The sequence below is a fragment of the Budorcas taxicolor genome, chromosome 20, assembly GCF_023091745.1.
Source record: "Budorcas taxicolor isolate Tak-1 chromosome 20, Takin1.1, whole genome shotgun sequence".
In the NCBI taxonomy this organism is placed as follows: Eukaryota; Metazoa; Chordata; class Mammalia; order Artiodactyla; family Bovidae; genus Budorcas; species Budorcas taxicolor.
Window position 1 is genome coordinate 13,794,200 of NC_068929.1, and position 13,787 is coordinate 13,807,986.

Here is a 13,787-nt window from a genome sequence, read left to right on the forward strand (position 1 = left end):
TGCCATTATTATGACTAACAATATTTTGTGTACAAAGTGGTAGAAAAAAGAAACAATATAACCTAGTCAAACATTTCAATTTGTAAAAGTAAGGAGCAACTTTAAATAATGGAACAATCTGTTCTCTGCCCATGGGTGGCTGGACACAATCCACAGAGTTAAGAAATTTGTAAATGGCTCAGCCAGTGGATCAAGCTGAAATTCAAAGTGTACAAAGACTGGGAGAGGTTAATCTGCCTACTGCAATACCTTTAGATGGAACCTCAATCATTCAGACTCATTAAAAACCTCCAGAATTGCTTATGAGATTCTAACAATCTTTATCTTGAGGTGAACTCTATACCATCTTTTAAAGCATTTGTTCATTACCTGTGAATGGTCACAATGCCAAACCTAATGCAGTTATCTGCCTAAAATTAAAAAGAATTTACACTGTAGAGCTATATTCAGTGCACACCAAGTATGTGGGATGGGGTTGATACATGTACTTTTAAAACCCAGTTTACTTTTAAAAACTTGTTTAAAGTTTCACCATTTGGCTTTGAAAAATAGGTGTAACTTGCCATATTTATTATTTACTTTCTGACAAGGGCTGTTCTAAGTCACACATTAACTACCTTCATAACAACCATGATTTAGGTACAAGCGTCTTTTGTACATATAAGCAAACTAAGTATAGGAAGGCTAAGTAATTTGTCCACAGTCACCTGGCAACTCAATGGACATTAAGTATGAGCAAACTCCGGGAGGTAGTGAAGGACAGGGAAGCCTGGCGTGCTGCATGGGGTTACAAAGAGTCGGACACAATTTAGTGACTGAACAACAAAGCAACAAGAACTGGACAACATGTGCAGGAACAACAAGCGGTCCCGTGGCAGCAGCTGGAATTTTGGGGAGACACCCTTCCATGTTTTGCAGTCACAAAAATCATCCTAGTTGTGTGTCCATGTTCTTTTTTTAACTCCTAAGTGGGGTTACTTTCACACATTTTCTCAAAACTACCCAAGTTACTTAGGTATTTTTATGAAAACTATTCACACTAGAAAAAGATGTCGTATATGTCCTTTATCTACTTTATTAAAACCATGAGCTTCCAGCAGATTGAGTTTAGATTTCTCCAAGTGAGTCTTTGAAAACTTTCAGACGTACAAGTTGGATTTAGAAAAGGCAGAGGAACCAGAGATCAAATTGCCAGCATCTGCTGGATCACAGAAAAAGCAAGGGAATTTCAGAAAAACATCTGCTTCATTGACCACCCTAAAGCCTTTGACTGTGTGGATCACAAGAAATTGTGGAAAATTCTTTAAAAGATGGGAATACCAGATCACCTTAAACTGTCTCCAAGGAAACCTGTGTGCAGGCCAAGAAGCAATAGTTAGAACTATTGGAACATGGAAAAATGGATCAGTTCAAAATTGGGAAAGGAGTACGTCAAGGCTCTATATTTAACTTCTATGCAGAGTACATCAAGTGAAATGCCGGGCTGGGTGAAACACAAACTGGAATTAAGATTGCCCAGAGAAATACCAACCACCTCAGGTATGCAGATGATACCACTCTAATGGCAGAAAGCAAAGATAAACTAAAGAGCTGCTGATGAAGGTGAAAGAGGAGTGTGAAAAGGCTGGCTTAAAACTCACTTCAAAAAACTAAAATCATGGAATCCAGTTCCATCACTTCATGGCAAACAGATGGAGAAAAAGTGGTAACAGTGACAGATTTTTTTTCCCTTGGGCTCCAAAATCACTGTGGACAGTAACTTCAGGCACAAAATTAAGACGCTTACCCCTTGGAAGAAAAGCTAAAACCAACAGAGACGGCATATTAAAAAGCAGAGACATTACCTTGCTGCAACAGGTCTGTATAGTCAAAGCTATGATTTTTCCAGTAGTCACGTATGGATGTAAGATTTAGACCATAAAGAAGGCTGAGAGCCAAAGAACTGATGCTTTTGTATTGTGGTTCTGGAAAAGATTCTTGAAATTCCCTTGGACAGCAAGGAGATCAAATCAGTCAACCCTCAAGGAAATCAAACCCGAACATTCATTGAAAGGACTGATGCTGACGCTGAAGCTCCAATACTTTGGCTACCTGATGCAAAGAGCCAGCTCATTGGAAAAGACCCTGATGCTGGCAAAGATTGAAGGCAAAAGAAGGGGACAATAGAGGATGAGATGGTTGGATGGCATCACTGACTCAATGCACGAGTCTGAGCAAATTCTGGGAGACAGTGAAGGACCGGAAAGCCTGGTGTGCTGCAGTCCAAGGGGTCACAGTCGGACACGATTGAGTGACTGAACAACAGATGGGAGACACTTCTATCCCAACTCTGAAGCAGGGAGATTGTCTGCTTCAACCTCAACTTAAGATCCCTGGAGTCATGGTTAAAGCAGCTTTCTGCCCTGACTCTTATTTACACAGGCATACCCATTCAGGCATTCACAGATACTGCAGCTCTTCTACATGAAGCACCTTATGCTAATTAAAAGTACAGATAACTGTTGAACAATGAGGCAGCTGGGGGTGCTGATCCTCCAAGCAGTCAAAAATCCACATATAACCTTACGATTGGCCCTCTGCATTAATTTTGTGGCTGAAGTTACTGTCCATCAGGTGGATCATATAGTATGTGTTCAATAAAAAAAAATCCACACATAAATAGTCCCACACAGTTCAAACCCAAGTTGTTCAAGGGTCAAGGGTCAAATGCACTCAAATTTATAACAGGATTAATAACAGCAAACAGAACAATCCAACCTTATCCAACCCACTGAAAACCTTCAACAAAGTCAACCTAGAATGGGAATTTAGAAGGTAATATTCCAACAGATCATCCCAATCCTAGTTTAGTCACTTGCTAAAGACTCTGATGCTGGGAGTGATTGGGGGCAGGAGGAGAAGGGGACGACAGAGGATGAGATGGCTGGATGGCATCACCGACTCGATGGACGTGAGTCTGAGTGAACTCCGGGAAATGGTGATGGACAGGGAGGCCTGGCGTGCTGCAATTCATGGGGTCGCAAAGAGTCAGACACGACTGAGCGACTGAACTGAACTGAACTGAACTGAATGAGACAATGGATCAATTAACCTATCAAATCATTAGTTTCCTTATCTGTAAATTGAGAATGAGAAATGGTTATGTCAGGAGGCTATCATAAAGATTAAATTAGATTCCATATATGTGTATACTATGTAACTGTTACTACAAATACTTAAGAGTTTTAAATTTATTTCAAAAAATACAAAGCACATATGACAAAATATTAACACTTGTTACTTCTGGGTGGTGGGTTTAAATGTTCATAGTTTTCTGTGTTTCTTTAAATTTTTCAAAATAAAAAGAAATTAAAATATTGATCTTATCTACTTGTAATCCAGAATCACACATGTAAGGGAATCACTTTATGTTGTGAATTCTCATCAGATAAACCATGTGCTTTTTCAACAAAATCTTTGGAACAGTGGTTTATAGTGGAAAGCAGAATGCAAACGTAACCACAGAAGATCAAAGATGGAAGAGATGTCTGAAATCTAATCTAAACCTCCAACTTTCAGACTAGAAAACTGCCTGAGTCGTTTTTCAAAATTGTATCGCACTGGTTAATGCCAATCCCCCTGGGGAATTCCCCGGCAGTCCCGTGGTTAGGGGGGCTTCCCTGGTGGCTCAGTTGGTAAAGAATTCACCTGCAATGCAGGAGACCTGGGTCAATCCCTGGATCGGGAAGATGCCCCGGACAAGGGCATGGCAACCCACTCCAGTATTCTTGCCTGGGAAATCCCACGGACTGAGGAGCCTGGCAGGTTACAGTCCATAGAGTCGAAAAGAGTTGGACACGACTTTACAACTAGACCACCACCACCACCACCACCAATGGTTAGGACTCTGCACTTCCACTGCAGCGGCACAGGTTCTACCCTTGGCTGGGAAAGCCAGCACTCCCCTCCATCCTGATCCTGACTCCTGGAGTGGTCAATAGTGTAAGTACCACATTGGAAAAATGATCTTTTAAACTTTCAAAGTCCAATTTTATGGCACAATTTTATAACGCAAACTCATGCTACTTGACTTTCTGCATTCTGCCGAACAGCTCTGTTTCATCACAACACTGGCAAACATGCCTTCATAAACTAAATATGCTGACTTCCTAGAATAAAGAGTTTAAATTTTAACACACACAAAATCAATTACGTTGCTCAAGAAGAGTCCTTACTATTTGGCATGACTCCAAAAGGCATGAAAAACAAACTATTACCTTCTGTAGTAAGCATGTGCAATACATAGAAAATTAAGAAATTTTTCAACTTGAACTAAGTCAATGTTACAATGGAAAGCTTATTTAAAAGTTTATCTTTGGAAAATGATTCAGCCTAATATATTAAAAACAATATATTTAAATGAGAATTCTAAACTGAGGGGATAATCACAGTCAATTTGGTTAGCTATATATCCAGTATTAGCTAATTTTACTTTACCAGGAAAATTTTGAATTAAAAAAAATGCTGAGAATTAAAGGGCACCATATGAAATAATTTGGTGCTTTACAATATTGGATTCCATTTCCAGACAAGTCAGCCTTCTGTTAGCCAAGGATTTAGAATACTACCAACCAGCACAGCACCCAAAATAATTTAAAACAACAACAGATACAACTTCCGAGTATAGTTTTCCACAGCTTAATATTAACAGCACTAATGATGTCAAAAAGGTATATTATGGAAAGAAAACACCAGGTTTAATAATTATAAAATATTTACAAAACTTGAACATTCCCAAAAGATACAGTTCAAGTCAGAATTGAATTATAAATGTAATTAGATACTTTGATAAAAAGGAAACACCTAGTTGGCTTTAAAAAAGTATGTAAACCATAAAAGATAAAAAGCATTTAAAAATACACAACAAAATTCTAACCAGTAGGTTTAAACTTTGATTTTTCAAAAGTAAACATGTATTTACAATCTTCAAATTTCATACATTTGTTACTTGTACATGATCTTTATTACCAGGATAACATGAAATAAAAAGCTCTTAAGCATTTATACACAGAAAAAAAAAAAATCAATAGGGCAGCTGGTAGAATTCAGTATTCATAGTAGCTAAAATAGGAAAAGGCTGGGGACTTTATCAATGGAGTCACAAAATAGACTTAACCAAAACTGCAAGCTAGCTAACAAGCAGTTTCACTTCAGACTTTATTGCAAGGGCCCAGTTTCCTTATCTGAAAATGAATGATTATTTATTTATAAGTAACAGTTATCTGAAGGGAGAATTCTGGGAGGATTAAACTACCCCCTACAAGACCCAATGAGCACACACTTAGGTATTAAGACTTGATTGCCCAGGATGTGAAAGTTCACAGCACAGTCCACTCCAGGACCTTCCTGAAAAGTTTAAAAACCTCAAATAACAGTTCTTAACACAAGAACCAATGTTTGAAGCATAAAATCCTTAGTTGGAGTGTTCAGCCCAGTTGATTATCAAAAGCTATTTATAAACTGCTTCAATACTGATGATATTAAAGCTACCAAAACTCTGTAATGATCACAGAGATTTGGCCTCCCGGGTTAGAGCCCAAAGTCATTTTGACTCCTGACAACATTGCAGAGATGTCAGTCAGATACTTCTTAACCTCTCCAACAACATGGCGTCTGCCGTCTATGTTTTCCGTCGGTCGTAATCTCCAACCATCTTCTTAATGTGTGACAATTTGCTCTTCAACTGTTTACAGTAATTCCTCTTACTTTTGTAATCTGCTGACTAAAAAAAAAGGGGGGTGGGGAGAATCCAGTAAGTTTAATAAAATAAAAACGAGTTATGTATTAGTTGCTGGGAAGGCAGAGGTGAACAGCAACAACAAAAAGGGAATATTAGTCACACAGAATTGCAAGGAGTGTTAAATAAAGTAACACGCACAAGGCACCCGGCAGCATCTCTAACCACGTGAGCAGCGATTCTCTCTGCTCAATCATAGCTTCTAACACGAGTTTTACAAAGGATACACTCGTTTCTAATGATCTGGAAAGTCATCAAGAAAATGTATTGGCCTTTTTGGCTAACACATGATCTTGAAAAAAAATCAGTAAAGCAAGAAACTGGTTATACGGATTGACTTAGAATAAGGAAACTAGATAAGTGCGGAATGAGACAGGAAATTTTACTATATACACCTTTAAACTCTCGAATTAAAAAGAAATTATCTAGCTGCCTCAGGTCTTAGTTGTGGCATGTGGGATCTAGTTCCCTGACCAGGGATTGAACCTGGGCCCCCTGCATTGTAAGCTCAGAAACTTGGCCACTGGACCACCAGGGAAATCCCTGTAGTCTTGAATTTAAATTCATGAAATTTCTAGGAATTCCCTAGTCGTCTAGAGGTTAGGACTCTGCACTTTCACTGCTGAATCCAGGTTCAATCCCTGATTGGGGAAATAAGATCCCACAGGCCGTGTATTGTGATTAAAAAAAAAAAAAAGACTGATGATGCCAAGTGTTGACAAGAATATGGAGCAACAGGAATCTATAAACTGGTACAAACCAGGGACACTGCTGACAATCCCTACCCAAGGCTAGATCCCTATTGCTCAATGACCCTCCAATTTCATGCTTATGAATATACCTAGCAAATGTGTGCCCATGTGCATAGATACTCTAAAAAATCACACACAAGTTTCATACTCTATGATTCCATTTATGCAAAGTTCAAAATAGGCAATACTAATCCATAATGTTATAAATTAGGATGGTGGTTACCTCTGAGGTAAGTGTAAAAATTGGATGAGCATACAGAGGGTACCAGGAAATGTGTCTCAAGGGGGTGCCAGTACAAAGGTGTGTGGCTGCTTTGTGAAAGTTTGCCAAGCTGTATATTTATGACCTGTGTACTTTTAACTTCCTTTTTTACTTGTTTGTTTTATTTTTTTAAGTTCCAACTTCTTATAGTTTTCATCTTGCAATTACAGGGCATTTTGTCTACAATCATTTTATGTGTGACAAGATATGAGAGTATCTAAAGTTCTCTAAAGGTATCCAGAGTCATTCTAAAGGTCAAATGAAAGACACATACTAGAAAAGGTCTTCCTAAAAGAATCTTACAACCTAGGATACTTACTCCCTTAACTTGTTTCAGTCTATTGTACTCGTCGGCAGCAGCCTATTAATAAGAAACAAAGGAATGTGTTTAGTGGGGCATTTTCTCTTTCAAAAGTAACACTCCTGATGTTATACTTTGGAGAAAAAACTGTCAGCTTATGACAAAAATATAAGGAGCTAAAATAAAGAAGTCTTAAAGTTCTTAAAACCTTTAAGGTCAGTGGGAGGGCCTGAAGGAATCCAGTTACGGGAAATTTACGACACTGAGATGCGTCTCACGTTGCATTCACACGAGCAGGTAACTCTCTGTTCTGTGACTCTCGTCTCTCCCCATGCCAGTCCACATACTACGTGGACCCAATTAAGCTCTGATCCCATTACCATGATAAAATTGGTGTCAGCACCCCGTTAAACTCTCTACGATCTAATCTCCTATCATTCCAGTGCCCTTCACTTGTAATTCCTTAAAAAAAATTAAGCACATTAATGCTTTCAGATTCCCATTGTGCTCCCCTTATAGCCATACTCATGAGGTTCTCATGTACCTCCCCTGCTGTCTGGAGAATCTGCCATCGTTACCACAGTTACTCAGTGAAGCCTCCCCTCAAATCTCCAGGCTTTCAGCAGACTTTATTCCTTCTTGGAGCACTTAGTTACAGTACTTTCTATACATACTGTAAGCATGACATCAGTGCCACTGTTTAACTTGTTAGGCGTCAGTTTCTCTTTTTAACATGAGCTCTTTGAAGGTAGAAATGGATTGAGAAAGGTTTACAGTACCATAGAGAAGACATAAAAGAAAGCAATAAATAAACTATATAAGAAGCAATTACTTCAAAACCAGCAAGCAGATCACCACAATTAAAAATGGCAAAAAGTATTTCATAAAAGGACTATCAAGTTCCAATAAGTACATGATGTGATTAAAAAAAAAAAAAAGGTTAAATACTGGTATCTAAGACACAAGGCAGTCACTTTTCAGGCATAAAACGTTAGTGAGATTTGGGTCACAGAAGCCCTCTAGAACATTACTAGGGGAGAATACAGTTGATATAATCTTTCTGGAGGGTAGTTTTGCAACAAAAGTTTACATGTACATAACCTCTCACTCAGCAATTTCACATACTGGAATTCGTCCCAGCAGATAAGCAAGTAAGTGCATAAGGCTGGAGAGCCTCACCAGTGTAGGTTCACTAGTAGGGGCAGGTAGGGGGGATGGGGAGGGAGACATACTTAAAAGTCTATTCATAGAGAATGACTATTAAGTAAATTATGGTACAATCACAAAATTGAAAATAATGAAGTTTTTTTTAACATATAAAAATCTTTCCTCAGCAAGTAGATCTTTATTATTGATAAAGATTCATTAAAAAAAAAATTAAGCACATTAATGCTTTCAAATTTCCACTGTGTTCCATAAACTGTTGTTGACACTCATAAACTGCTGTTGAATAAAACAGCAGAATATAAGCAATGTCAGAAAATATTTAAAAAGAGAAACTTTCACAACGATGGGAGTAGGTCAAAGAAACACAAGAGGCAACTGAGCTCCTAGTGGTCCTCGCTAAAGCAACTCAAGCAACAAAACAGCAGTGCTGGATTGTAAGCTAAAGTTTAGAACAGATATCCCCGCATCTACACTGATACAAATGATTAAATAAATGGAAGTGACAAATTTCCTGTGCAGACAAATTCCAAATAACTTGTGTACGTATACTGCCTTTAAAGAGCTGGAGCATAATTCCCTGATTTCTTAAGTGTGATCTACGCAGAGTGACTTCCTTCCAAAGAGCACAACACAGAGAGGGGGCTTAAGAAGTAAAGAGTAACTTTACATGGACAGACACGACCCCAGACAGGTAATCAGGGGAAAAAAATAAAGACAAGCCACAAACCACTGTTGAGTTAAAAAGAAAAAAAAAAAAAGCAGGAAGGATACAAGTAAAACATGATTCTTTATCAAAGATTACTTCTAGGTACACTTCTGGAGGGAGCGGACATTTTAACAACTAATATTTTCGTTGAAAAAATTTAAGGCAATCTATTTTTCTGTATTACATTCTGTATTATTTGGATTTTTTTTACAGAAAGAAAGAGTAAACTCTTTTCTGTTTATAAATAGAAAAAGTAATGTAGCTATTTTCTTTTAAACAGGAAGGGATATATGTGCAGATTATTTTTTTATAAATCTTAACTATATTAGTACACGCTTCCATTTCAAAAAGACTTTAAGACTGGATTTCAATTACTATTCAATGAAATTACAGTTTGGTAATTACTAGCAAAACCTGTATCAATACTAGTATAAAGGATAACGTAGCCCCATAGACTAGAATAAAATTCTATGTAATATCTAATTATCAGGTTTGAATTTACCATGTATTCTTCACTTTCTTCTCTATAGTCATCCAGTTCTTTATCCAGACGAGAGAGTTCTTTATTGACCTCATCAAGTTCTGCTTGTAGGCTCTTGTATTCCTGCAGGCCAGTGTCAAAACTTCTCTTGTAGAGTTGTCTTTGTTGATCTGAAGTGATAGGTGGATATTCCCTAAAAATTCAGAGAGAAAATGATTTCTTATATATCCTTAGCAAACTTAAGTTCTACAAAGATAATAAAGCTGGTGGCATGTAGAGAATGACATTCTCTTGGTTTTCTTTTTGTTGCTATTGCTTATGGATAGAGGAAGGTGGGATACAAAGTTCTTTTAAGAATGATTATGCTTCTTACACTGATGCTCATCTGTTGCTTTTTTTAAAACTCTGCTTTTTATGAAATTTCAGGACGGTCTTAGGAACTCATTTGTTCTGAATACACAACACCACAGGAGAATGGACACTTACATTTAAAGTCTTAAAACTGGAGTTATGAACACAAAGGACATTTTCATCCCTTCAGTGGCAGAGCCGCTGATTGACTGGTGGCTGTTTTCTGCTACCATCCGTAGTTTTCAGATGGTTTTGAGCATTTTTTTGGTGGGAAGATGAGAGGGCGGGTCTTGTTTTTCCTTAACAGAAATCGTTTTGATTGTAAAAGCAGACATGAAAAGGTCCATGTATGAAAATGCATGCTCACTGTAAAGATAATCTGACAGTGTGTCAAACTACGAAAAAACCCTGAAATTCTTATATCACTTGTATCTCTCAATATGCCGGCTATTCCTTACATATGATGGTGATGCTGTTAACCACCCATAATCCACTGAGGAAATACTCTGAGTTGTTCCACAAGACTAAGGAGCTTCATAGCAATACGGAATTTTAAATGTTCTATCTAAGACAGTCTAAGTATCTTCATTTTAAAGAGGGGAGAAATTAAATGATTTGCTCAGAAGGGAAATGAGTATTCAGAATTTCTGAAAGTTTGCATTTAAATTTTGCACGATACAAGATAGGCAAACATTTTATAGACAGGCGGCTAAATGAGACCAAACGACCAAAACTCTCGAGGGGCAAGGTGGGATGAAATATGAGAGCCACCGGTGAGTAAGGGATTTCTAGCTCTATTTGCCCTATCCATCCCTCCTAACAGCTTGAGAAGTAATGTTTTGATTCACCACAATTCACACAGCAAATATTTCTGATTTGTGTCCCAGTCCTCAGAATACTTGGGCCAAAAGGCTATAGGTCATACCCAAGTACAGCTGGCGATCAATGCTGGACTATTACCAAACCACTGACACAAAAAGTAACTTAACCACAACACTAAAATGTTAACTCAATTGTTTACAAATCTGTTTGCCAAAGTCCTTTGGATTAAACTTTTAAAAAAATCTCTGGTCTCAACATGAAAGCTTAACTTAAAAGTAACTGTCAAAAGAAAGAGCCGTAACACTAGTCTGGAACTTTCTTGGGTGGCTACTGGTAAAAGCATACAGCACTGGCCAAGTTTGTCATTTTGCGGGGGTGCATGGAAAGTGTTTTAAAGATAAACACATTCCCTCCACGTCAATCTTTATTACAAAAGGGTACTAAGGCGGGGGAAATGTAACAAAAACCTGTCTCCAGCCCTGGCTGGCAAAGAATGAGGTTACACCAGCCACCCTAGGCAAGGAGACACCACCACCAAAACCATGGGATTTTGCAGGGGTTCCAGCGAGAGATGCTCCAGTACCTGATCCAGTCGTCCTCCAGCTCATCGCAGGACTCGCCTCCCGTCGTGTAGTCTGTTTCATAGTGGTCTTGCTCTGCCCGCCTTGACTTCCCTGCTCTGCCCTTCGCGGGAGTCCTTTTTGAAAGCGTCTCCAAGTTACCACTGCTGCTGTAGTAAGGCTGCCGGAAGTCCTCCACAGGTGAAGTCAACGGCAGCTCCTGAGCCACTTCCGGGACCCTGACAAAACAGGAATCATCTGTCCGTGAGCACTACCGCCCTTTGTCAGAGCACTGCGACCACAGAGGGTGGTGGCCCCCTCGCGTGGGCCTGTGCTCAAGCAGCCACCTGCCCCGGGCCAAGCCCATCCCCAGCTTCCTGTGCTCAGGTCGGCACCAGCGTAGCTCCTCTAATACACAAGAGCCCCTTTAAGGCGCTCACGTAAGGGGAGCCCATTAGTCAACCTTCTATGTAAAATGGATATAAGACTTCACTTTAGGAAACTCCCACAGACCTGGAAGAGGTGTTGACCTGACCTGTGCCCAGGACATACTCCACAAAAGGCTGTTAGGAAGATAACAATCGCTTCTCTTTTCTACAGGTTCTTCCAGTTCCATGGAATGCTGAGTGGGGAGAGGCAAGCACATCTATATCTCCCTTTGGGGGCCAACTCCCAGAGATAAGCTCTCCATAATACTAATTTTAGACTCCTTTATATCACTTCTCTTTTCAAGATACAATGATGAAAAATGAAACAAATTGAAAATTTAAACTAAAATAACTAAAAGCAAACAAAGAACCTAAAAAGCATTTTACATTATAATAGATGAAAGGACTTATTAACATTTATTTTTTTAAACTTTTTATTTTATACTAGAAAATAGCTGATTAACAATGCTGTGATAATTTCCAGTGGACAGTAAAGGGGCTCAGCCAAGACCTCTTTAAATTGCCCTGTTAAGCCTGAAGCCTTGAAGAATGATTGAAATGGAAGAGTTACCATTACACTTATTTTTCTAATACCAATTATTTAATACTGCATCAGATTTTTAATTGCATAAACTGTTTCTGCCACAAGCACCAAAAAACAAAGACGAACATGGAATAAAAGACCAAGAGCTGTGGCAACTCTCGACTACTTCTGAGTAACAGACATGCAAAGCGCACTTTCCCTGCCGCAGAGCTGGAGAAGGGCAAGAGGAGAAACAGGCACCTGAGACTTTCCGACATCAGCCTTGCTACTCAGGTCAACTAGTTACAAGAAGAATTTTGTTGTTGTTTTTATTGCTGTCAACTTACAGAAACTGTCATCTTGAGTTTTATCCACAAGGTGGACTGTTTTCTAGGTGATCCAAAACTGCTTGGTTCTGTTGCCAAAGTCTTAAGACTTCTAATCACACTTACTAATTTCTTGTAGATGCCTTAAGCTTTCGTGTGTGATGCGGAAAGGAGGGGGGTAGTCGGAGGTGATCGTGGTATTGAGTTTTTCTTTCTAAATTCTATCCAGGTTAACATGGCTTTAAGTGCTCTGCTAACACTACCTCTAAAGGAAGGAAAATGTGACTTTCTCTGTGAGTGAATGATTAACGAGTTCCTAGACACTCTGCCAGCTACTATGCTTCTAGCTTTGAGGTGGCAAACAAAACCTTTAGAATGCAGTGGGTTTGTCTGAGAGGTTGGGGGCTAGTGGGGGTGGGGGGATGCCTCAGGGCAAAGGAAATTGGGAAAAAAAACCAACCCAAAAACTGTAAGGCAGGCCTCCTCCCATAATTTTATATTATATATTGATATTATAAAACTTCATCTTAGAAGTCTTCCATCTCCCCTCTTCCTACACCCTTTCAAACACTAAACAGTAACTTGATAGAGCATAAAATCGAAAATCTAAATGCTTGGCAAGAAAAGTAGTATATATAAATTTAAGAGTTAGGGAATGGGCGCACTCTTAGTCATCTACAAATCTGCTTTTAGACACAAGTCCAATTAAGTCAAAAATCTGCACAACCCAGAAACAAACAGCTGTACACTTTCCTTAGTATCTGACTCAGTCCCCTAGGCGTGGAAATCTGCTCTTCTATAGTTTTTGACTTTCTTCTTTTTTCTGCTTGTTTTATTCTCTCTCACACACACGTGCCTTTCCTGCTCTATCTCACCCCGACAGTGCAGTCATCGTGCACGTTTTCCCACTCATGTTAGACTGCAACCTCCATGGGAACACGAGCTCCACATTCCCAAGAGTACCTGGCCCAGTGTATGGCAGAGGTTCAAGCTAATCACTAAACTGAAAAGACATTCACAAGAATCCTCTTTTCTGAGGACACCCAGGATCTGGGAGAGAGAGAAACAAAATGCTTGATTGCATCACTGCCATGACTTAGGAATGACGTCCATAATATATACGGTATTTTAAAGCCGCCATATATCATTGAGGGTACTATGCAAGCCTTGTCAACCAGACAACTCCATCTTCCCAGACCCCAAAAGGGCCAATCAGAATGTTTTCACTAGGATTTGACATGCAAGTTTTGGGAAAGGAAATTTCACTCTGAATCCAGAGGTATCAGATCAGGGCAGCCTGAGGAATGTGCATGGTCAGCCTGCGACAAAAGA

General features: G+C 39.1%; 1 protein-coding gene across 2 annotated transcripts in view; it reads right to left on the reverse strand.

Annotated features, from left to right (window-relative positions):
* Positions 1-5,474: 5,474 nt before the first annotated feature.
* The window catches only part of OCLN (occludin), a 46,816-nt gene continuing 38,503 nt past the window's right edge, over positions 5,475-13,787 (reverse strand). For both annotated transcript variants that reach the window (XM_052659223.1, XM_052659222.1), the window contains exons 6-9: positions 11,202-11,417; positions 9,467-9,638; positions 7,110-7,151; positions 5,475-5,761 (exon numbers count right to left, since the gene is read on the reverse strand). In XM_052659223.1, the coding sequence (XP_052515183.1) occupies positions 5,660-5,761; positions 7,110-7,151; positions 9,467-9,638; positions 11,202-11,417 (532 nt within the window). In that variant the 3' untranslated portion in view covers positions 5,475-5,659. The remainder of the gene's footprint in view (positions 5,762-7,109; positions 7,152-9,466; positions 9,639-11,201; positions 11,418-13,787) is intronic.